Source organism: Theropithecus gelada, chromosome 7b (genome assembly GCF_003255815.1).
Source record: "Theropithecus gelada isolate Dixy chromosome 7b, Tgel_1.0, whole genome shotgun sequence".
Lineage (NCBI taxonomy): Eukaryota > Metazoa > Chordata > Mammalia > Primates > Cercopithecidae > Theropithecus > Theropithecus gelada.
The window spans coordinates 32,788,128-32,811,992 of NC_037675.1; the positions used below are offsets into that span (position 1 = coordinate 32,788,128).

At 37.6% G+C, this 23,865-nt stretch overlaps 1 protein-coding gene across 3 annotated transcripts in view; it reads left to right on the forward strand.

Annotated features, from left to right (window-relative positions):
- Nucleotides 1-23,865, forward strand: part of NUBPL (nucleotide binding protein like) — a 256,040-nt gene that overhangs the window by 168,359 nt on the left and 63,816 nt on the right. For all 3 annotated transcript variants that reach the window (XM_025393019.1, XM_025393020.1, XM_025393021.1), the window contains one exon: nucleotides 23,622-23,715. In XM_025393019.1, coding sequence (XP_025248804.1) covers nucleotides 23,622-23,715 — 94 coding nt within the window. The remainder of the gene's footprint in view (nucleotides 1-23,621; nucleotides 23,716-23,865) is intronic.

Sequence of the window (23,865 nt, forward strand, 5' to 3'; positions counted from 1 at the left end):
CCAGTAAGTGTTAATATTGATCTTGGATGCTTCATATTTATGTGAATGACTATACTAGATGACATATTTAAGTGATTCATATTTGTTATGAAAAGACAAATTTGGGAGTATTCATGAAAGCTTCATGTACAGAACTTTGTTGTCATAATTGTTTGGCAATTTAAATGCATCCAGATCCAGTTTTTGAGAAATTGTTGCTCCTGCACATTGAGACTTCTGTGCCCCACACTGCTGATGGGTGTGGCATAGCCTTCCATGAAGGCAAGAATACCAGTTAGTCTTTTTTTCTTTTTAATGACAAAACATTTTTACATTTGCACATCTGATTTTGGAGCACATGACTTTCAGATTCATAGATAATTGCTGTTGAGCTTAGCTTATAATGTTTGGCCAAATAATTTCTATCACAAGCCTGAGACTGCCGATTGAGAGTACCTAGCCAAGAAAGACTAACCAAAAATTCCTGAGTTTTCTTCATAGATCCCTCGTGTAGCTTATTGAATAGTCTTCATAAAACCATGAAAATATTAGTTATGTTCTGAGCTTCTTCATGGGTCTATGTAAGAAATGCCTATGCCTCTCTTTCTTTTGGAGGATGATGAGAGAGGAAGGGGAATAGTGGGGATGAAGGTTACTGTTCTTGAAAGGGTGTACATTTTCTAGAAAGAATGTAGGCTTTGGTGCCAGAGGTCAGTAGCTTTGGTGGTGGGAGGGTGTGGAAGGTCTCATTTGATTGCCTCTATGTTTATCAAGAAAATTGTTGATAAACACTTCTTCCAATTTTTTGGTTTGTGCCCAAGTTTTAGCCTTAGTTTTATCAATGTATGTCTTTTTTTTTTCCCCTTATGTGTTCATATGTCTTTGATTAGGGAGGAGAGAGAGGGAAAGAAAGAGAAACACTGAGAGACTGAGGTGATTGATTTATTCAGACCATTAGCTAACTTACATTTTATGTTGGCAATCTGAATATGTTTTTTTTTGTTTTGATTTATTGTCCTATACATTAATATTTCAGAATTACTGAGAGTATGTCTTGTTTTCTGATGAAAAGTAGCTTGGTTAGAACTTTAATTTTATTTGCTCATTCATAACTAGTTTGTTGTCTTAAATACAAGAATCTAACATTAAATTATGCCTGTTTGATGCAGTTTTGCAAAAGTATGCATTCATCATGTCAAAAATTGTTTCTTCAACTAGAGAAAAAAATTATGTTAAAATGTGACTTACAATTTATAATCTGATTAACAGTCCATTTGATAATAAAGGTTTTTAAACTGACAGTCATGATATTTGAAATAAAAATGACTTATCTGGACACTGGTACTGAAACTAAGGCAGACAAATTATGCTCTAAATGGCACATATTTGTCATGATAATCTTACTTGAGAAACCATAGTTGATTGAGTTAGTTAGTTTTGATATAGAACACAGGCCTGTATTGAGCCCTATCATGATCCAATTATTTTTTTTCTATTTCATGGCATGGCTTACACCTCAAACTCTGGCCTGCATTCTGTTATGTATGTGCCACTGGAGACAGGGATAGATGAGAGAAAATTGGAGTACAAGCTTTACTGGCTTATAGGTCTTTGTCATAATTTTTATTTGGGTAGGATATAATGATACTTATGCAAGTAATATTAGTTTCAGTTTTATAGAGAGCAAACTGAGATGATTTTCAACAAGATTACAAGGGATGTACTAATTGGTTTGTTTATTGTATTCCTATCTCCACTTCATGAGGGTAGGGACTTCAGGGATCTTGTTCATTGCTGTATCCCTGGTGTTTACAGCAGTGCTTGGCACATGTAAATGTTTGTATTAATTTCTGAGTCATGATTAAACTCCATAATGATTATCCCATTATTTATACTCAGACTTTACACATGCATATTAATGTGTGATCTGTAATATAAGATAAATATGAAGACAGCAGATACCTATTTAGGCAAGAACAACCTCTAGATACATTGCAACATTCACTTGCTCATCAGGGCAGAAGATTATTACGAGCAAGTCTAGATATAATGACCAATGTATTTAAATGAGAATGAAGGAACAGCTGCTCACTTACTGGTCTTTTAATGAGATGCATAAAATTTGGTCCATTTTCTTATTTCTTTACAATTTAGTGATCTTAGGTTTCTTAGATGTCCTTTAGATATTTCTGAAGTAATTTTGTAGCTTAGCAATTTGCAAAGTGCTGAAGTTGATAACATGGGAACTAGGTTGTTTTATGTGTTCATTTCTTTCTCCAGTTCTTAATCCTATTTCTCACCAATATCTTTATCATCTGCATTGCAATTCTCATACATATATTCCTTAATCTTTCTCAAAGTCTTTTGTGTTATAGGTAAGGGCTGCTGCATTATTTGGTTCTCACTAGGACACCTACATTATTACATTAAATTTACTGTTTTCTCTTCAGCTTTGTAAGTGGCAAGTCTGTTTAACAAGGGAAGGACACAAGTCACTAAAATATAGGAATTTGATTAATATATTCAAACAAAAGATCTGACTTCTGCTCACTTCTTAGCTTCATTTTTAGTCCTTCGTGTATTTTAAAATTGTATTTTGGCCAAATGTTTTCACACTTTGTTTTAATCTTGAGAACCTTCCCTTTAATTTTCAAAAGGTCATTTAACTCCACTTAAGTCATCTAGGCACGTGGAAAAGATATTTTTAAAATTACACAGATCATTTTGGAACGTGATTACCTCACAAATGTATAAATATTTGCTTAGCATTTCATTGTAAAACATGGTACATTCATTGAGAGAAATTTTAATTTTGACTTATAAGATATGATAACCTATACCAAGGAAAATGGGGCCATATTAGACTTGACTCTGCCTTTTAGCTGGTGTTCTAGGTACTGAGGACTTGTACCCAGGCCCACCATGGCCACCTGTCCACATCCCGAATTTACAGGTTCAAATCTAAAGACGTAAGCTTACAGACAAATTAATCAAGTACTTAATTCATAAAAGCAACAGGTTTTTTTTTTTGCCTTAAAACATCTAGCAGAGACAATATAAATCTGCCTGATCAATAGACTGAGACGAAAATGTCTAAATTAAAATTTGAAAGTGTTTCTCTTTTATTTTACCAACGATTTTAAAGTTATCTTTATTTACCAAAGATTACTAAAGTAACGTGAACTTGACAAGCATTTGGGCTAATTAATTTATGAGTACCTTCTTATTTATAAGCCAGTTCGGTACCATAAAGAATATATAAATAGACATGTACACACGTGTATACACAAAAATACAGACAGACAGAAATAAGGATCTTATAGCTTTAGTTTTAAAACTTTAGCCATGAGTTAGGTAAAACTAGTTTAAAAGGACAGTTGTAGCTGTTGTAAATGGAACAGGCTGAAATTTATATGCCTCACATGGCCCAAGCCCTTACTGAGTTTTAGAAAAAAACAGGGTAGTAAATTTATATCTCAAAGCACACACAAGGAGAATCTAAGTTTTTAAAGGAGTTTGGTTGTGTTTGTTGGAGGAAGATTAAAAACGGATGCCAAAGTAACACAAAATCATAGGGTTTTACTACAGGATTTTATGAGGAGACCAATTTTATTTAGAATGATAGTTTTTAACTTAGTCTGTTTTCCAGCTGGACCACTCAGCGCAGGGTAGAGCCCATTAAATGAAGCACTGCCAACAAAGCATTTGCAGTTTTTAGGGCCTAATTACTTAATTATGCGAAAAGCAACCTCCAATGGAAGGCAGAGTATTTAGATTTTTTAAAATCAAGGATTCTGCTTTTACTTTGAACCCCCGGTGTCCAAAAAGAGTAAAACACCATGGGACCCAGCTGCCCAATATTTCCACAGTGTACTTTGCTCCAAAGAAATGTCTGTGAGTGTTTAAACTTCACCTTACTTATCTAAATGCACAAAGAAACAAGTAGCCCCCTTAGAGTAACATCCATTTACTATAAACAACTGCTGTCAGCCACCTGTGAAACTGCAGTTCTTGCCTTTGACTCATCAGCCATCACACACAGCAAAGTCAAGTTTCTCTCTCACAACTGTAAAGTCTCAAAGTAATTTCTGGTTCCCCAAAAACCAATGAGATCAGGTAACACAAATACAAAAGAGAGCAGAGCTTTAGAATTGAGAAGAATCTGCCTACAATTCTTTAGATTCCACAGGAAGACTGAAGACCCCCAAAAGGGGTTGTTGGCACCTTTTCCTGTGTTCCTTATGGAGTCTGAATCATTAGAAGTTCTTCCCAGATTCTTTTATGTGGTACTGAAGATGGCAAAGAGGAAGAAACAGTAGGGAGAAGTAGATGGGAGAACAGTTCTTAAAAAAGGAAGCAGAGGGACCAAATACATAATTGAAAAAAAACAAAAAAGATTTTAATCTACTGAAAAAAAATTCTCTAACAGCAAAATCCAAAGAGAAAAAGCGAAAAGTGTCCCCCTCAAAGCCCCATCTAGATATACAGCTTAAATATCAGCTTTAATTAAGTTGACTTCTGACCATATAGAGCTCTTTTTTAAAAATCCATTCAAATCTCTTGTTATTAGATTTTAGCCAGGACAAACAGCTGCTATTTCTGGCTATTTTATTTTATTTATTTAGAGACAGAGTTTCACTCTTCAGCTCTTGACTGAAGTGCAGTGGCACGATCTCTGCTCACCGCAAGCTCCGCCTCCCGGGTTCACACCATTCTTCTGCCTCAGCCTCCTGAGTAGCTGGGACTATAGGCACCCACCACCATACCCGGCTAATTTTTTTGTATTTTTAGTAGAGACGGCTTCACCATGTTAGTTAGGATGGTCTCTATCTCCTGACCTCATGATCTGCCCACCTCAGCCTCCCAAAGTGCTGGGATTACAGGTGTGAGCCACCGTGCCCGGCTTATTTCTGGCTTTTTTAACCAAAGGTAACTTACCAAGTAGCAAAGCAGTATCCCTACAAGTTAAAAGTCACACAAATATCAAACCAACAGGGACTGCTTTCCTAACTGGGAATTGAACCTAGGATGCAGCAGTGAAAGCATGAAGTCTTAGTCACTAGACCACAGGGTGGATGCGTTTTTTTATTTTGTTTTGTGTTTTTTTTTGTAAATCTTGCAGGGGAGCCAAAGCAGGCACTTTGATCATTTAAAGGATTTTAGGAAGGCTTAGGTGAGAGAGTGGCTTGAGCCCAGGAGATGGAGGCTGCAGTGAGCCATGACTGTGCCACTGCATTCCAGCCTGGGCAAGAGTGAGAACATGTCTACATACATACATACATGCCTTTACATACATGTTCCAGATCTGATCTCACCTGACATACTGCTTAGCTAATTCCATAAATATTCATGTTTCAACAGTGTTAGTCATTAGTCTTGGTTTAGAAAAAGTTTGTTGGATCTGCATTTTTATAATCTTAGTAATTTTATTTTCATTCATTTCCACCTTTTAGACTATCAGTCTTCCAGTGACCTCTTTCGTTGCCCTGAGCAATTGTTAGCTAGGCAACAAAGATGTACTTTGGAGACCCATCTTTTCAGTGGGTGGTGTTTTTAACTTAGCTTCTGTTTCTTAGCTAAAATTACTGAGTTTGGCAAGAGCCTATCAAGCAGTAGGGCAAAGAAAATATTCTCTATGTGTGGACTCAGCATAGATAGCTCTGAAGAAGAAGCAAGTCTACTTTACCTGAGGCTTTAATCAACACTTTATCCAGGATAGCTTTCTTTTAGCCTTTTGTAAAGAGTTTTTTAAATGAGGCAACAAAATGTTGAAGTCTTTTTAGAAGCTTCTGGCACATCAGTAAGCATCCTTGGATGAGACTAATGCAAGAGCTCTCATTTTGAAATGTATTTTCTTAAAGTGCAGCATTATTTGGAACATTTCACTGTCTTAAAAGTATGCCATTTAGAAGGAAACCACTGGTGCTTAATTGCCAGTGCTTTGACCTGAAACTCTGTTGGGAAACAGGGGTGGAAAAACTTGAACCTAAACCCGCAGTCCTGAGACAGGTGGAAGCAAAGGCATTTCTCTGCAGAGCTTTTTACCTGAATCTCCTGTCCAAAGACAGAAACTGAAACCCTCACTCTTAAAGGAAAGAGAAGTTTGAAGAACGGTCTAAATCTAGACCTTCAGCGAAAGAGTGAGAGGTATGAATTCAGAAGAACTTACCCAAAACACCCAGTGAGACTTCTGAAGATGAAGAGTTCATCCTAGTACCAAGCATTGCTTTCAGAGAAACACCAGGTGGTTGGGGTGGGGGCCACGCAAGGGGGAAGGTTCACTCCAAGTCCTGCTGACTTATGCCATATGTATCGATCTAAAAGGAATAAACTAGGTAAAACTAACATAAATAGAGAGTTTATTTGGGCCAAGCTTGAGGATTGTAACCCAGGAGAACAGATTCAAGTTGCCCTGAATATACCCTTTGATCAGCCACAGTTACAAGTGGATGTTTAAAGGCCAGAAAGAGGACAGGAAGTGGGCCAATGCAGAATTGTTAGGAATTCTCATTGGTTTACACAAATAACATTGATTAGTGATGGTAATACTTTGTTAAGCTATAGGGTATGGGCTGTAGTGTCTGGCGCAACATATTATGTCAGTTTATAGCTACTTTATGACAATAGCAAGCAGTTTCAGGAGATGAATACGTAACTCATAGGAGAAGTAGGATGTGATTACGGTCTCCTTTTAATGTCTCTCTGGACTTGATAATTTTTAAAGAGTCACATTCCTCAGATAAAAGTTATTTTCTCAATCTTCAAGGAGTTGTGATTGAATCCCCTTCCTGCTCCTTACCTGGAGGTCGGGGAGACAGTCTTCTCCACAACTTTTCAGGAATGTATTAACTTTGTAAATTATAACGTTCTTTATTGGTATAACTCATTCTTACATATACTAGAATGAGATGTGTTGGATGGCACTCAGTGTATGTTGTGGTTCAGTATAAATTTAAATGAGCTCTTTGCAAAATTCAGCTAAGTTTTCCAAAGGAAATATGATTATTCCATTTAAAAAAGAAGTTTGTTAAATATACCAAGTAGTTTGGAGCTTTCTTGTTCTTGTATAAGGTAACCCTCTCCTTTTTTTTTTTTTTTAAAAAAAAGCTTCTTTGTTATTTTGATACTTTTGGATAAAAATTCCTTTTGCTCACCTTTTCCTTAAATCCCTCACAAATATTTTTCAATTTACACAAACAGATCATAGTCATGGTATTTTTTTTTTTTCAGTAGTTGGAAGGAAACTGAGTGGTTACCTAATCTAAAATACTTTATTTTATAGATGAGAAAACTAGGGTCCCGAGAGGTTAATTGGCTGGCCTATGCTCACACGGCAGTTTGTGACAAGAATGATTAGAATTTAGATATGCCAGTCTCCCTAAACTGAAACTTACTACTTAATTTGATGAATAGATATCTGGATTCTTATCTGTCCCTAGCTAGATTTATTGTCTTGAGTTTTGCCAAACTTCCCATTTCAGTGCTTGTTTTTTTAATAGTAATTAATATCTGAATCATAATGTTAAGTCTCAAAACTTCATTTTAATAGTTCATCCTGTAATTGCCTGGTGGGTTCATCTTGCCCACCGCTCAGACAGAGCTGATGTATCTATGCAGGGGAATTGCAATAGACAGAGAGGTTGATACACATAGAGCTGGCTAAATGGGAGATCAGAGTTTTATTATTACTCATATCAGTCTTCCCCAAAATTTGGAAGCTAGAGTGTTTCAAAGATAGTTTGGCAGGCAGGGTGCTAGGGAATGGGTGCTACTGATTTAGTTGGAGATGCAATCATTGGGGCGTGGAAAATGGTCCTTGTGTTCTGAGTTTACTTCTGGGTGGGGACTACAGGAACAGTTGAATCTTGAGTCTTTGGTCTGAGTGAAGTCATCTGGTTGTCAGAAATGCCAAAATCTGAAAAGACATCTCAAAAGGTCAATCTTAGATTCTGCAATAGTGATGTTATTTACAGGAGTAATTGAGGAAGTTACAAATCTTGTGAATTCTAGAATGATGACTGCTTATCATTTAACTACGCCTACATCTCAGCTGAATTCTACCCCTTTCATAATTCTAACCTTGTACCCTTTCATTAGTTTTACCAAGGTGGTTAAGCTTTGGGAAGGGTTCATATCATCTTGCTGTAAGGTTAAACTAGAAACTAAATTTCTCCTAAAGTTAGCTTGGCCCATGCCCTGGAAAGACTAAGGGCAGTTTGGAGGTTAAAGGCAAGATGGAGTTGGTTAGGTCAGATCTCATTCACTGCCATAATTTTCTCACTGTTATAATTTTTGCCAAGGCGTTTCATTACTTAAAATAAAACTGCATATACAGCTACAGTTTCTCTCAGTTGATTTCTTATTTGATATGATTTAATCTTTACATTTAAAAATAATATCTATTGAGTCAGTTTCAAAAATATGTTCAAAAAGCTGTGGGTGTTTAAAAATATTTTAAAGTATTATATCTTAGTCTTTATACGTTATTTACTTTGATTTAAATTATTACTCTATGTAATTTGCTTGTATAGATGGTTGGTAGAATTATACTGATTTAAAACAAAACCTGAATTTAATGGTAGATTATTAAAGGCTAAAATATTCTTCAATGTCACAAAGTCAGGAAATTTACATTCTAGATTTCCATGGTTACTAGGATACTTGCTTTACAATACAAAAGACTCTCAAGACTCTCAAAGGATCATGTAAGGAAAGAATGCTTACCTACCATTAAAAACATATTCAGAAATAAATGTTGTTATAATGAACCAGAATAGGAAAAGAAAAAAGAAAAGCAAATGAATAATTCTTCTGTTTCTAACTTACATTGTGTAATGATTTTCTGTGGGTATACAAGTTTTATTTTTTATATCTATTTTATCATACACTGAAGAAGTAATATAATAAAGCTCCTATGTTCTTGAGGTCATAAGGTTGTGTTAGCAGAACTCTTCAGGGATTTGAAGAATAGTGATGCTGTGCCTTTTATCACATGACTTGGAACTGTGGGAGACTAGGAACATGACTTGAGTCATACAGACCAGGATCTAAATTCCATTCCTAATCACTCAGCAACAGCCTAACCTTGGACAACTCTTGTAACTTCTCTAATCCTCAATACTTTTGTCTGTAAAATAGAGATATTATAATGCGGATTTTACAATGTTGTACAATCATGTATGTACAGTGTATCTAATGTCAGCCTTATAATAGGCTCCCAATAACTATTAATTTCCTTGTGCTCCCCTTTACCTACCCCACTTCTTCCATTTACCAGCCCATTTCCACCTGAGGGACCCTAAGGCTCAAAAGTAGGATGTGACCCCAAATGGCAGGTAACTGGAACTAAGGAATAAACTTGGTTGGTACAGTTCTTCAGATCATCCTTAGCATGCAGTATGTTGGTTTGAAGCAGTAATGTCCTTCAAGTGCTCTAATACCTTAACCACTGAACGGTGGCTGTAGATACTCTTAGGGGGCTTCAGAAAGCCACTTCTATGACAGCTATACTCCTATCCCTTTAGGAACTTGAATCTTCCCAAATACAAGTATTTTTTCTAAAGATTTTCTTAAAATTTTCTTAAGACCTTTCTTAAAAGTGTATTGTAGCTTTTTAGTTTTCTTTATTGGAGTGCTAACCATCTAAATATATTTTATAAGCTGTTCCAAATTAGGTTAATACAGTGATTGCTTACGCCTACTGGAAAAAATTTGAAATTTCAGCCTTTGAGGTAGAGAGGATTTTGATAAAATTTATTTTGACAATTTCTTTAAAATATCTTGACTCTTAAGCAGGTTTGTAATATCTTAGGCCTTTTTAGTAGCAGTCCTGTCCTTCAGTAACATCACCTTCCTAGGTTATGAACATCTGTATATATAAGCACTTGGCCTAAAGCAGGACTTTGGAGAACTTAGAGAGGTGTTTCTATAATTAACTGAAATACTGTTACTTTTGTGATAGTATCATTATTTTTATATTTGAAGCTTTACTGTTTCAACTGTACTGTGACTATGTAAATAGTCATCTGTGGGCTAGCTGGGGAACTGATAATGTTTTAAATACTAGTTCAGAAAATAGATTCAGAATTAACAAAGATTGACCCATGTATCAACTTTTGGATAACAAGACCTCTGTGAGTTGATGCTGTCTCCAGGTTGTCAGGGCCAGGCTGCTCTGTACCTCTGCAGGAGGACAACTAAGAAAAAGGGAGGTGATAAAGGGAAAGAAAAGGAGTAAGTTTTCTTCTTTTCTATCTTTAAATTGTCTGCTGTTACTTTTTGAGCTCATAGTGACTTTAGAGGGGTTTATTTAGATAAATAGCCTCCTCTCCCACACCCCTTTTTCCTTTAGAAAGAAAGACATTGTAAAAAGGATTAGAGAACTTTTTATCATTTGGGAAGAAAATAAAAAGATTGGGGAAGAACATTTATATAGTTATTATAACTTGAATAATATGTTTTCATTTTATAACTGGGTCAGCTGTTACCTGAACAATCTCAAGGATATTTATTATATATTGTTGTATCATTTATTTCCACAAGTCAGTAGGCCATCAACTAAAGTAAAAATCTTTTCATTATTCAGATTTTTATTGTGGCATTTATATTTAAATAATTTCTCCTTTGTAACAATTTTCTTCTTGCAATCAAAATAAAATGTTGCATGATTTTGTATATAGGCAACTGGGCAGAACAAAACACATGGCTCAGATGTAAAGAAAAACACTTTCTGCTCAATTTTAGATTTATGTTGTACATAAAAGGTGCCTCACGTGGCAAAAATTTTAATTTTAGTTGTATAATAAAATTTTAAGGGGCAACTTGACTCATAGAATCATTTGGCAGATATTGAAGGAACACCGGTTAGATATTATGGAGGGGTAGATCTGGAGGGAGAGTCCAGCAATGCATGTAAATGTTTTCTTCGGTTAGGGAGCATAAACTGAAGTTGAGAAGATAGTTACGTATAAAATAATTATCCCAGAATCCTTAGAACGGGAAGACCTATTCAAACCCTGGAAGTTAGTTGAATAACAATCCTAGGAGCTTGGTAATTTGCCTGCAAAATTTGTCCACCAGGTTAGCTGTAGCTCTGTACCAATAGTGGCATGCTTTCATGCTCTGGGATTCTGAGTTAAGCATGAGTAATGTTCTGTTTGCTAGTAGGGTAGGACTATACCTAACTGACTATAGAAGAATCACGAAATTAGGAACAAATAGCAGAACTTGATTATAGAATAGAAGTAGCAACAAGTATATGGCCAGAATCAGATACAAGGACACTATCTTGAGATCCACTAAGTATAAGTCAAGTAGGCATGAGAGTCAAAACTGAGTAGTCAGACAGGAAGGATAGCAGCAAGGTCTGGCACAGCCTAACTTCCTTTAAGAAGTTGTCGTGTCACTTATGGCACATTCCAGCCACCATATGAGTGGGCTACCTGGACACAGCCCACTTTTGAGCCATTCAAACCAATTTAGATGTCTTTTACTTCATGATTTCTCTATTTATTCTTTGGTTACACCTTTCCATGCCCTTAGGATTTTAATTCTTCTTGGCTGTCACTTTGACTCCAGCAGAGCTCTCTGTCTTAGCAGTGTTTTTCTTCCCTGATTCTATGTGGCTCAGTTTACACCACTGCTGATGTTATTTTCATCTGGCTCACATTGGCCTTGCTAGCAGAATAGAATGGCTGGGATAGTCTGCCGTTGCTTTGGAGAAGTGTAAGTTGACCCTATGGTCCTTAGACTTGGCTTATGTAACGCTAATGATAGAAACTGCTACTCTGGAAACTGATTATGGTAAACTGTTTGAACCAGCTGAGAAGCCTAAAATGGAACTATTGACCATACATTCATTGGACCCTTTCTATTCAACATGTAGAATTCAACCTATATGTACTTGTGTTCCCATAATCTTTCAGAGTGAGACCTGATTGCTGCTGTTTTGATCTGTTTCTTAAGTGCCCCTAAAAGATAGAGACCCATGTTCTTTTCCTGTTCCTAACACCATATTCTTTATAATAGATGTCCTGAAAAAGACAAATTACCTTATCTGCCCAAATATAAAATAACAACTTTAGTTCCCAGTCATTCCTCAGAAAAGAGGGAATTGCCTTTATTTGAGTCTTTGAGTTATTCTCAGATTATTAGACATTATTTTGAGTATAAAATGTAAAATATTATTTGAGGAAAACATGTTAGCCTAAAATTACCATTGTCAACATTAGTTTGGGCTATTTTCCTTGTTAAACTTGTGATGTAATCGATCATGCCCCCTCCCCTCCATAGAGGTTGGGCCCGGGACTCAACCCTCTAATCACAACATTGATTCCCCTGGAAACCAGTCTTCATCTTGAGGCTATATAGGTGCCCCCAGCCACCGGTCAACTTATTAGAATACCAAAGATACTCTTATCACTCTAGTGATTCCAAGGATTTTAGGATTTTATGTCAGTAAATGAGACAAAGACCAAATACATATTTCACAATATTATAAGGACAAATGAAGAAGACAACTATCCTAATATTGAATGACTTTGCACAACAGCTCAGTGAATGCATTCTATTTGGATCCAAAAATGGCTGGGTGTGGTGGCTCGCGCCTGTAATCCCAGCACTTTGGGAGGCTGAGGTGGGCGGATCACCTAAGGTCAGGAGTTCGAGACCAGCCTGACCAACATGGTGAAACCCTGTCTCTACTAAAAATACAAAATTAGTCAGGCATGGTGGCGCATGTCTGTAATCCCAGCTACTTGGGAGGCTGAAGCAGGAGACTCGCTTGAACCTGGGAGGCAGAGGTTGCAGTGAGCCAAGATCATGCCATTGCACTCCAGCCTGGGTGACGAGCAAAACTCTATCTCAAAAAAATAAAACAAGGCAAAAAAACAAAAGTGCTGTATCTCACATTAGAGGGTAATAATGGTCATATGTTACCATGTACAAGAGACATCTAGCAGGAAGCCTGTCTTGGCTGACTCAAGTCTGAACTGTTGCCCCTGATCTGTACCTCATCCTATCCTTCTCAACTATCTTGACCACTTGCTTTGTTTTTGATTATTTCATTATGCTGTCTATATCCTTCTTAATTTGATGCACATATTTGACTTCCTGCTACCTTGATGAATTTTCTGCTGCACTACTGCCTCTGTATCCACAGGGCATCTCGGGAGTACCTTGGTAGCTCCAATTTCTTGACTGACTGAGTCTATCCTGCTGAAATCCTTTGAGTTTGGAGCCTGAAAGAGAACTGAAAATTTTACCAAAGGCGGGGTTACCCATGAAGCTAATAAAGCTTAAGTTCAGGGTTCTACATCTGCATAGGATCCTGGGATATTCTGGGAATTGTAGAATGTTCTAGATGGGGAGAGACAGCCAGGTTATGGTCAGGAAGGTCAGGAAACATTTCTATACAAGCATTTCTGTTTAAAGAGTTCTCAGAGAAAGGAATGTGACTCTCTAAGGCTCCAGAAATTTATGGTAATTTCTTTTCATGTACTAAGTAAATATTTACTTTTGTAACTAATTTTGCATTTATAATTTGGTATTCTTATTTTTAGAGATGACCACTCAAATTGTATATGCTTCAGGCCACACAAAATCTGGATCCACTACTGGGTTTTACTAAATGAGATTCTTGGGCGTTTTGCTAATTCTTATTTTCCTACACTTAGTAAAATATAATTTATACAAGTAAACAGTAAGTAGAATCTAGAGCCTCCCCAAATCATTCTAAAATCATTGCTTTTGTGGCTCTTTTACAAGAGAACTGGAACTGTCACTGAACCAAACTGGATCTGTTTGCCTGCACAAACAAATGAGTTTGCCTTCACACACAGTGGAAAGACAAGCACTGAAGCACCAGATTTTTACACTAAGAAAGGTTTATTGCAAATTGACTGATAAGGAGACAGAAGGTAACGCTCAAATCTGTCTACCCGAGCTGACTGGATCCTGCCATGGGGTCATGCCAGGACTTGATCTGATTGGATCCTGGATCCTGCCATTCAGTATCCACCTCTTAATTCAGTCCTCACTCCTTAGTCCAAGCACTTAGGTTCTACTCATTTGGTTCATCTTCAACTTCAGGTTATGTGACCTTCAAACTGGGGGTCCAACAGCAACTGAAGAACAGTCCACAGCTTTGTTACATAAAAGTTGAACCAGATTGGTCTAATGCAGTTCCAAATTGCCCCTTTATTATGTCCATTCCTCAGTATTGAGGGAAAAGGGGTGACAACTACTCTAGCTACTTCCTGCTGATTAGACAGTAGACCTTGGTTAGATAAATGAAATTGTTTAGTGCTCAGGATTATGTTTCAGAAGAAGTTACTTCAACCCAGTTCAAGGACAAAGGAATAAAGAGTTAGCAACCTGAACATTATTTGTTTCAGAGAACAAGGGAAAGAAAGCTCAGATTTTGTAGCAAAAGTTCACACCCAGGTTCCCAATCAGTTCTCTTTGTGCACATGAAGGATTGAAACTTGTAACTTGCTTAGTTCTGATTGATCGATACAGCTCAACTCTAATTGACTAGTTCAGGTGAGCCCCAAAGGTTCTATAGATTAAAATGTGTGAGTTCTGGGGGAAGAGTATGGGTGTAACCCCTAGTCAGCAAATGGCCACATGGCTCTATTTAAAATTTAGACTCAGTCAGCTGCTTAGGATCCATCTTGAAGGACTGGCTCAAACCTGTTGCCAGACAGCATTGCATCCCATCATGGTGCCAGAGTGGTTGACTACCTGCCCCAGGTCCATCTGGTCCCTTGTAGAGATCCTTGTGGCAGGGCAGTGACCAACTGAGGAACTAGAGTCATTTACTTACAAGAGGCACTCAAGTATGTGCTAAATTTGAACCACAGTCTCTTGGGTTAAGTTGGTTCCCGTTTCCAGCTAAAGTGAGTTTAAAGTCTTAAGGATTGAGTTGGCACAATCCTAGTGGGAGTCACTTGCAGACATCTGTTAAAATAGGCTAGAACAATTTTGAAGAGGAGCCAAATGCTTAGCCCAAATATGAGGAGGATCATTAAGACATGTGGGTGAAACACAGAAGGAATCTTATACCAGGGTTAAGCCAACTGAAAACATCTGGACATTAGAAATTCCACTCAGTAAGTCCAGCCAGGAGTCTTTCTGAAGGTGTCCCTTTCAGAGATTTGGCTAGCTTTACAACCTCAGATGTTCCCAATTCACCTGACTGGTAGTATTTACCCAGATACAGCAGCAAGTGTTAGCGATAGCAGAAACACCACCCTATGCAGTGAGATGTTAGTCTAATGCAGTGTGTTTGTCTAGGACCACACAAGGAAGGGAGTATAGGGGATCTCTGTTGTGCTCTAATGGCATGAGTGGTGAAGCAGGCAGCTCTATTAACAGTGCAGAAAAGTTTCTGACCATTCCAAACAGAACCTAGTCCAAACCAAGACCTCTAAAACCTTCCTGTGCAGCTCCTTCACTAGAGTTAATCCCTTTCAGCAAATCACATCCCTGAGAGTGTCCTCCAACTATAATCCATGGGGTCATTGTCAGTGCTGGCATGTGCCTCAAGACTCTCAGGTAGCTCTTGGAGAGCAGGAGGGGTAGAATTAGTGAAGCTGACTGAATAGATGGGAATTTGCATAAGAGCTATTTCTATGTCCAGATCTCCTGCTGAGGATAACTCAAGTATTATTTTCCCCTTTTTTGGGAGAAGGATATGTGGGCCTCACAGGTTTCTAAGAAGTCCTTTCTGAGGAGGTGAATGGGGGCTGAACAGACAAGCAAAAACAAACAAATGAAAAAAACAACGTGATTTCTCCTGACTGGATGAATTCAGAACTCCAGGGAGAGGGTGTTGAATACTCACCAAGGTTAAAAAAGACTAAAGAAAGGGCCTAGGGCCACGGCAGGCTAAATGCCACTCAGATCTTTGTCACTGGGTTTTTTATTATTCTGTTGGTCTGTTCCACCACCCCAGTGGATGTTAATAGTCCAAATTTTATAAACATTTTGAATAATTTGCCCTGTAAAATGAGATCCTTGGTCACTATGAAGCTCTTGAGACTTTCCAGGTTGGTATAATTTTTCCAGTAAGGCTTAACTACTGACATTGCTGTGACCTATCAAGAAGAGAAGGCATTAACCCAGTTTGAAAACATGCAAATCATAATTAGTACATACTGGTTTCCTTGGGAGGCAGGGAGCTAAATAAAATCTTGTTACCATACTTAAAAGGGACCACTCAGTAATGGGAAGTGGCCCATGGAGGCATGCAGCAGTTTTCCAGTGGTGTATTGTGGACAAATTTTACACAAATACCAAAGTCATGAACAACTTTGAAGGCATACCTGACGTCTGTATAAATACTGGCTGTTTTACCTTTGGCTAAAAGACATGACCTAGTAAGTGCATGCAGTTCCACTTATTAGGCAGACTTGGCCTTAGGAAAGGTAAGTAAAGTGGCAGGATTGGAAAAGTTATTACACTGGGTGATGGTGAGGTGAGGATAGAAAGAGAAACTTATAGGCCTGACGTGGTGGCTCATGCCTGTAATCCCAGCACTTTGGGAGGGTAAGGTGGGCGGATTACCTGAGGTTGCGAGTTTGAGACCAGCCTGACCAACATGGAGAAATGCTGTTTCTACTAAAATTACAAAATTAGCCAGGCGAGGTGGCACACGCCTGTAATCCCAGCTACTCGTGAGGATGAGAGAGAATCGCTTGAAACTGGGAGGCAGAGGTTGCAGTGAGCCAAGATGGTGCCATTGCACTCCAGCCTGGGCAACAAGAGTGAAACTCCATCTCAAAAAGAAAGAGAGAGAGAGAAAAAAAAGAAAGAAAAAAGAAAGGGAAAGAAAAGGAAAGAAAGGGAACCTCATGGTTTGCTAGCTGGCTTATGATGTGACTTGAAGAGAGCCCTGACTGAGTATGGAATGGAGATAGTGAGAGGTAGCCCCATAACTATTCTTCTCTATGGCTTTTAGAAAGGAAGAGACAGCATCAACTACTATGAGATGAGGGTTAGTATCCTAAAGGTCTAGTTTGCCCCCACTTCTGATATTACACTGGTTGGTCAGATTTAAAAAGGGGAAATACCCTTAATGTCCTCAGAGCATCCCTAGTCTGGATTGTGAGAAGAGGGCTGAGGGACTCCATTGGGATTTAGTTATAACCAAGTATTGGAGGAACTTAGGAAGATTCAGTCCAGTCTACAGATAGATAACAAGGACTTGAAGACAGTGCACAGAGTTACAATCTAATAACAGATGTACTTTTGCTTTCCTTAGAAGCATAACTTTTTCTCTCCACAGTGATCATCTAAAAAATCTCAGATTTAGAAACTTCTGCAGCTGGGAAGCCAAACTAAGGCAAGTTTTAGATTTTACTTACAGCCTTAACATTCTTGGGCCTGCCAGGAAGTGACAGTTTTCATTCACTCTGTAAAGCTGGGAAGTTCTGAAGCCAGGCATTTTATTCACATTCTTAAATATGACATTTCAGTCCAAACCTTGGTAATATAACCAGTGTTTCCCATTGCATCTTGCTTATAAAGAGAGCAGATTTTTCTTTCCCCCGAGACGGAGTCTTGCTGTCTCGCCCAGGCTGGAGTGCAGTGGCAAGATCTAGGTCACCGCAACCTCTGCCCCCGAGGTTTTAGCAATTCTGCCTCAGCCTCTGGAGTAGCTGGGATTACAGGCATGCGCCACCATGCCTGGCTAATTTTTTGTATTTTTTTAGTAGAGATGGGATTTCACCAGGTTGGCCAGGCTAGTCTGTGGACTCCTGACCTTGTGATCCACCTGCCTTGGCCTTCCAAAATGCTGGAATTACAGGCATGAGCCACCGTGCCTGACTGAGAGAGCAGATTTTTACTGAACTTACATTACATAAAAATAAGAATACTCATTAATGGTTTCTAAATTTTGTAGGAATCAAGTTGTGAGAAAAAGCAAAACGTTCCCGCCCTTGTTCACAAAGGATATGTTATTAAATTATTGCAAACTCTAAATAACTTATGACAGAAAATTTCCTAAATCTGGAAAACAAAACACTGAAGTCATAACAGTGCTATCCTTAACAATTACTTAACTTCATGTAATTTTGTTTTGCCCAGTCTTAATTAATAATTTTGGACTATAGCCAATTGCAAGTGCTTCCAGAGGAAAATTTAAGATAATAATTGTGGATGACAAAAATTCAGAACAGCCACAGTCAAAGATCTGATGAGAGTTCATAACTAACAAAGAAATCTAGGTATTTCGGTAGCATATAACCAATTTCACATCATGACATATTCCCCAACATACCAGAATTTTAGGAATCTTAAACAATTTTGGAATACCTTTTAATAATACATTTTTACAAGCATAACTTAAAGGAAATTCTACAGTGTTTCTTATTTGACAGTGCATCCCATATTATTTACCAAATAAGCTCTCAAATTTAAAATCTCTACAAGATGAGAGATACACCCTTTGAGGCTCTCTAGGGGGCCCACCTGTAAAATGTCAAAGTTAATTTTAGGCCAAGAAGCTTGATTTAGGATTTGGATCCTGGGAGAACCTACCAAAGACATCAAAAAGTTCAAAGTACTTCCTTCAACAGAATCATAGGTCACTGACAAATAGTAGTTACTCGTTTAACCAGAGTGACAATCAAAAGACTTCAGAAGCAATACAGAAAGTTACATAAATATAAAAACCTTAACCTTTTTAAACCTCAGTCTTCCTAAGCAATCTTTGTTTCCTAGGCCAGTTACTTTGAGCAGGGGAATACATTTAGTAACAGCATAGGAAGTCCTGGTTACATGAAATAATTCAGACATTTAAGCCCTGGTTACATGAAACAGTGCAGACATATAAAAATACAGAACCAATTTATACTGGAATAAAATATTGCTTTTCTAGACCTTCAAGATAGACCTAAAACCAGAGAAACTAGACAGTTCTCAGGAAGAAATGTGGCAGAAAGAGAAACTTATTTGTGATTCAGAGAATGGCTATTATAGAAACAGACTTAAGAATTAAAAATCAAAACCTCTTGCAGCCTTACCAAGAGCAAATTGATGTCGTAAGACACTCTTGTTATTTTAACATAGAGGGCCAAAATTAGAAGTTCTGTGTTTTAATATCAATGTTCATTCCCTAGAAAGACTGTTAAAAATTTGTTTTAATTATAGTCAACTTATTCATACACCAAATTTCTTAAAATTTCTATTTATTAACCTTTTCATGACTTAGACCATCTATGACATGCTTGGACTTTATACCTTTCCCTATACTGCTCTTTCTTAAAAAACCAGTCATTTTACTTTAGGACAAAGATTTACTACGTAAGATTCTTTCTCATACAAAATTATGATTTCTCATACAAAATCTCTTTTGTTCATATCTGTAACTTTCTTATATGTCTCTCTCCCCTTACTATTGGTTCCTTTTTATCTTGTTTCTATTTAACCTCCAAATTAGACAAAATAATTTTTTTTCTCACTGACGAACATATTTTATGTGTTTCTTATAATTTTTTCTTATTAAAAACACACCTGGCCAGGCATAGTGGCTGACGTCTGTAATCCCAACAGTTTGGGAGGCCGAGGCAGGCAGATCATGAGGTCAGGAGTTCAAGACTAGCCTGAGCAACTTGGTGAATCCCCATCTCTACTAAAAATATAAAAATTAGCTTGGCATGGTGGTGGGTGCCTGAAATCCCAGATACTCAGGAGGCTGAGGCTGGAGAATTGCTTGAACCTGGGAGGTGGAGGTTGCAGTGAACTGAGATCGTACCTCTGCACTCCAGCCTGGGTGACAGAGCAAGACTCCATCTCAAAAAACAAACAAACAACACCTTTTTGCACAGTTCATTTGAAGAATTATAAATTAGAATTTTTAACATGTAGTAACCTTAAATTTTATTAAAAACATAGAAATCTTGCTGGATGTGGTGGCTTACACCTATAATCCCAGCACTTTGGGAGGCCAAGGTAGGCATATCACCTGAGATCAGGAGTTCGAGACCAGCCTGGCCAATATGGTGAAACCCCGTCTCTACTAAAAATACAAAAAAATTAGCCAGTTGTGGTGGCGGGTGCCTATAATCCCGGCTACTGGGGAGGCTGAAGCGAGAGGATCACTTGAACCTGGGAGACGAGGTTGCAGTGAGCCAAGATTGTGCCACTGCACTCCAGCCTGGGCGACAGAGTGACACTCCATCTAGAAAAACAAGCAAACAAAAAATAGAAATCTTGAATTGCCTATTGTATATCAGTCTTTTTACAAATAAGAACCATTTTGTAATTATTAGAAAAACATGTTTCCCTATAGCATAATTTTTAGAGACCAAACATATTTAGTCTTTCTATTAAATTTAAGATGTCAAGTAGAGACCTACTTTTGGTCCTTTCATGGCCATCATTTTGTCACCAAACCAATTGGGTCAGTTTGCCTGTGGACAATGGAAATCCAAACACCAAAGCACCAGGTTTTTACATTGAGAAAGGTTTATTGTGAGTCAGCTATCAAGGAGACAGAAGGAAATGCTCAAATCCGTCTCCCTGAGCTGGGGACTGGTCAGCTTTTATAAGCATAGGCTAATGAGGTATGATCATATTATATCTTGCAACGAGGTCATGCCAGGAAGCCTGATCTGATTGGATCCTGCCATAAGGTATGCCAGGGCTTAATCTGATTGGATCCTGGATCCTGCCATGTGGTGTCCACCTCCTAATTCAGTACTTACTACTCAGTCTAAGCATTAGGTTCTGCCCATGGTCGTATGCTTGGTTTATCAGCAAGCCTTTATAGAAAGCCTACTATGTGTGATGAATGTACTGGCCCAGGTGTTTCTCAGGTACATTAAATTCAATTTAGAGTCATTTGAAATGAATTGCCTTAGCCGTGAAGTATTTTTAGTTCCTTGGAACCTTAATAGCGGTTGTTGTTGTTGTTGTTTTTCTGAGACGGAGTCTCACTGTCGCCCAGGCTGGAATGCAGTGTCACAGCCTTGGCTTGCTGCAACCCTGCCCCTTGGGTTCAAGAGATTCTTGAAAAATAGTTACCCCGAGACTACCCATGACCAACATCTATGAAACTGTGGAAATAAATAATTGAAAATCTAAGTTGCTGGAGCTTTAAATTATTTTGAGCCCTTAAAGAAATGTGATCATGAAGCCTGAGTCACATGACAGGCAACTGTAACCTAGAAAGGTATAACTGTTTCTCTGATTACAGATTAGCCTTTGTTCTTACGTATAATGTTCCATGTTTTATACAATGTCGTAAATGAATAAAGTGTGTCAGGGAACGTTCCTTCCCTCTTCTCTGTTGATTTTCCTTATAGATTAATTTCCCTCTTAACCTTTCTCATACAAAGACTTCATGACTATCACATTGTCTTAAGATGGAATATTAAATATACTCTTAAATCAGAAAGGAAATGAAAACCAGCTGTAAAGAAAACAAGCCGTAGGGAAAAGAAAACAAACTGTAACTAAATTGTTATAACTCATAAATCAGCCTCGTATAGAAAATGTTGTGATCCTGTTAAATTTCTTTGTTTTCTTCCTATATGCAAGACCTTAACTTTTAACTTCAGAGTGCTGACTCCATTTCTCTGGAGTCTGTGTTTCCTGGATGGCCATTCCTAGTCTTTCATATGAATAAACTCTTTTAAACTGGATTCTGATCCTTTCGATTACTTCAGGTTGACAAAACCATACCCCAAAAAGATGAAGAATAGTTTTCCTTTTATATTTTTGGCACTAAAACTCCTAGCACTGGCAGACTGACATGTCTCTGGGTTTCAGAGAACATCAAATGACCAGAACATCAAAACCCTGTCTCTACAAAAAATACAAAAATTGGCCAGGCATGGTGGCACACGTCTATAGTCCCAGCTATTAGGGAGGCTGAGGTGGGAGGATCACCTCAGCCCAGGAGGTTGAAGCTGTAATAGCTGTAATGAGCTGTGAGCATGCCACTGCATTCCAGCCTGGGTGATAGAGTGAGACCCTGTCACAAAAATGAATAAATAAATAAGTAAAAGCATGATTCTATGGAAAGGACATATTACATGTTATTAAGTTTTAAGGAGCACAATATGAAATTATATACAGTTTCCACTTAGGTTTAAAAAAATCAAGCCTTTGCATGTGTTCATTTAGCCATTCATTCCTTGAAAGAAAACGTCTTAAGCGTCTCCTGTTAGTCCATTCTGTGCTAAGGTGATCTAACTCAGTTACAGTTTTATAGGAAGACAGATCATGAAACAACAGTAAATGAATGATACCCTTCTCTTCACTCACTGCTCTCTAGCCATATTGATCTTTCAATTTCTCAAAGTTAGCAAGCTCTTTCCTGTGCACATTTTACTGTCTTCACAGTGCCTCTTATATTATAAAGCCGGTGATTATGTATTTGTAAGGATAGTTATCTACCCGATATCTCTGTCTCTATATTGTAACTTCTTTGAGGGCAGGAATCATGATACCATTTAATTGTCAATACTTAGCTCAATACCCAATACATAGTAGGTATTCAGTAAACATTTCTTGGGCAAATGAATGAATACATGATTAGGGGAAGTATGTAGTAGAAACACTTTAATCTAATGGGAGTTAGTGGAGATTTCCCCAAAGAACTGAATTTTAAGCTGAGATCTGAAGAATGAAGAAGAATTAGCAAGCGAAGAAGAAGAGGCAGAGTGTTCTAGATCTTAAGCTTAGATATTATCCTAAAGGCAAGAGAAGAGTTTTAAACAAAATGTAGTACTATCAAATTTCCATTTTCCAGTGTTGTTAGGCGTAGACTAGATAGGCAGTGCTGGAGCCAGAGAGGTTGTTTCGGAGGCTTTAATAATAATAGATGGTGGTGGCCTCACTTGGGTTCTTGGCAGTGGAGAAACAGAGAAGTGGGTGTGTTTGAGAGATTTTTAGAAGGCAGAATAACTGATTAGAGATAGTGAAGGAAAAGGAAGAGTGTGATTCCACATTTCTGCTTTACAATTGAGAAGATCCTTGGGCCGTTAATGGAGACTAGGGACTCCATTAAAGGAAAGAAGTATCTGAGGAGTAAAGAACCTGAGGTACCCTTGAGACCTATCTAAATGAAGGTTGAGCATTAAGGACTTCGTTATATAGGTGAATTTTCTGGGTATAAATAAATGCCTTGAAAGAAAGAAATAAAACCTTAATAATATTGGGACTCAAGTTATATTAAAATTTTTATTATTAAATTTTGGTTTTCATTATTGTATTTTTGTGAAGGAAATATAAACTTAAAAAAATTATATTAGCATGGGAAATGCAAAATTAAAAAAAAAAAAGGACAAAAAGCTAATACCTTCTTTAGGCAAAATGTGGGCTACACCCGGTAAAAATAAGTGAATGGTCCTAAATAGAAGCCTACTGGGAAATGAGTTCAACATTAGCATGTATGTATGGGGATGAGTTATCTGGAAATTTAAACTTGCCATTCAAAGAAGGCCTCCTAGTGGAAGGGCCTGTCATTTATTCATTCATGTATCCTTCAGACTTAGCACAGTGCCTTGTACCTAGCAATGGCTCAAGTGATGGCTATGATTTTAGATTTATTATTAACACATTAATTTTGTTTACATCACTATTCAACATTGAATTTTTATACAATGATATAATCTATGTCATCTTTTTAGGTAGATTGGGGTCAACTGGACTACTTAGTTGTTGACATGCCACCAGGAACTGGAGATGTGCAGCTATCAGTCTCACAGAATATTCCTATAACAGGTAAATCTTCAAAGTTTAAAGTAATTTGTACTTTTTTTGATGTGTTGTTATTGCTATACCAAAACACAAACTCCATATCAGGCAAATATTTTATCTTAAAAATACTCATTCACTTATAAATTTTTCATTAGAGATCAGAAGCATAAATTA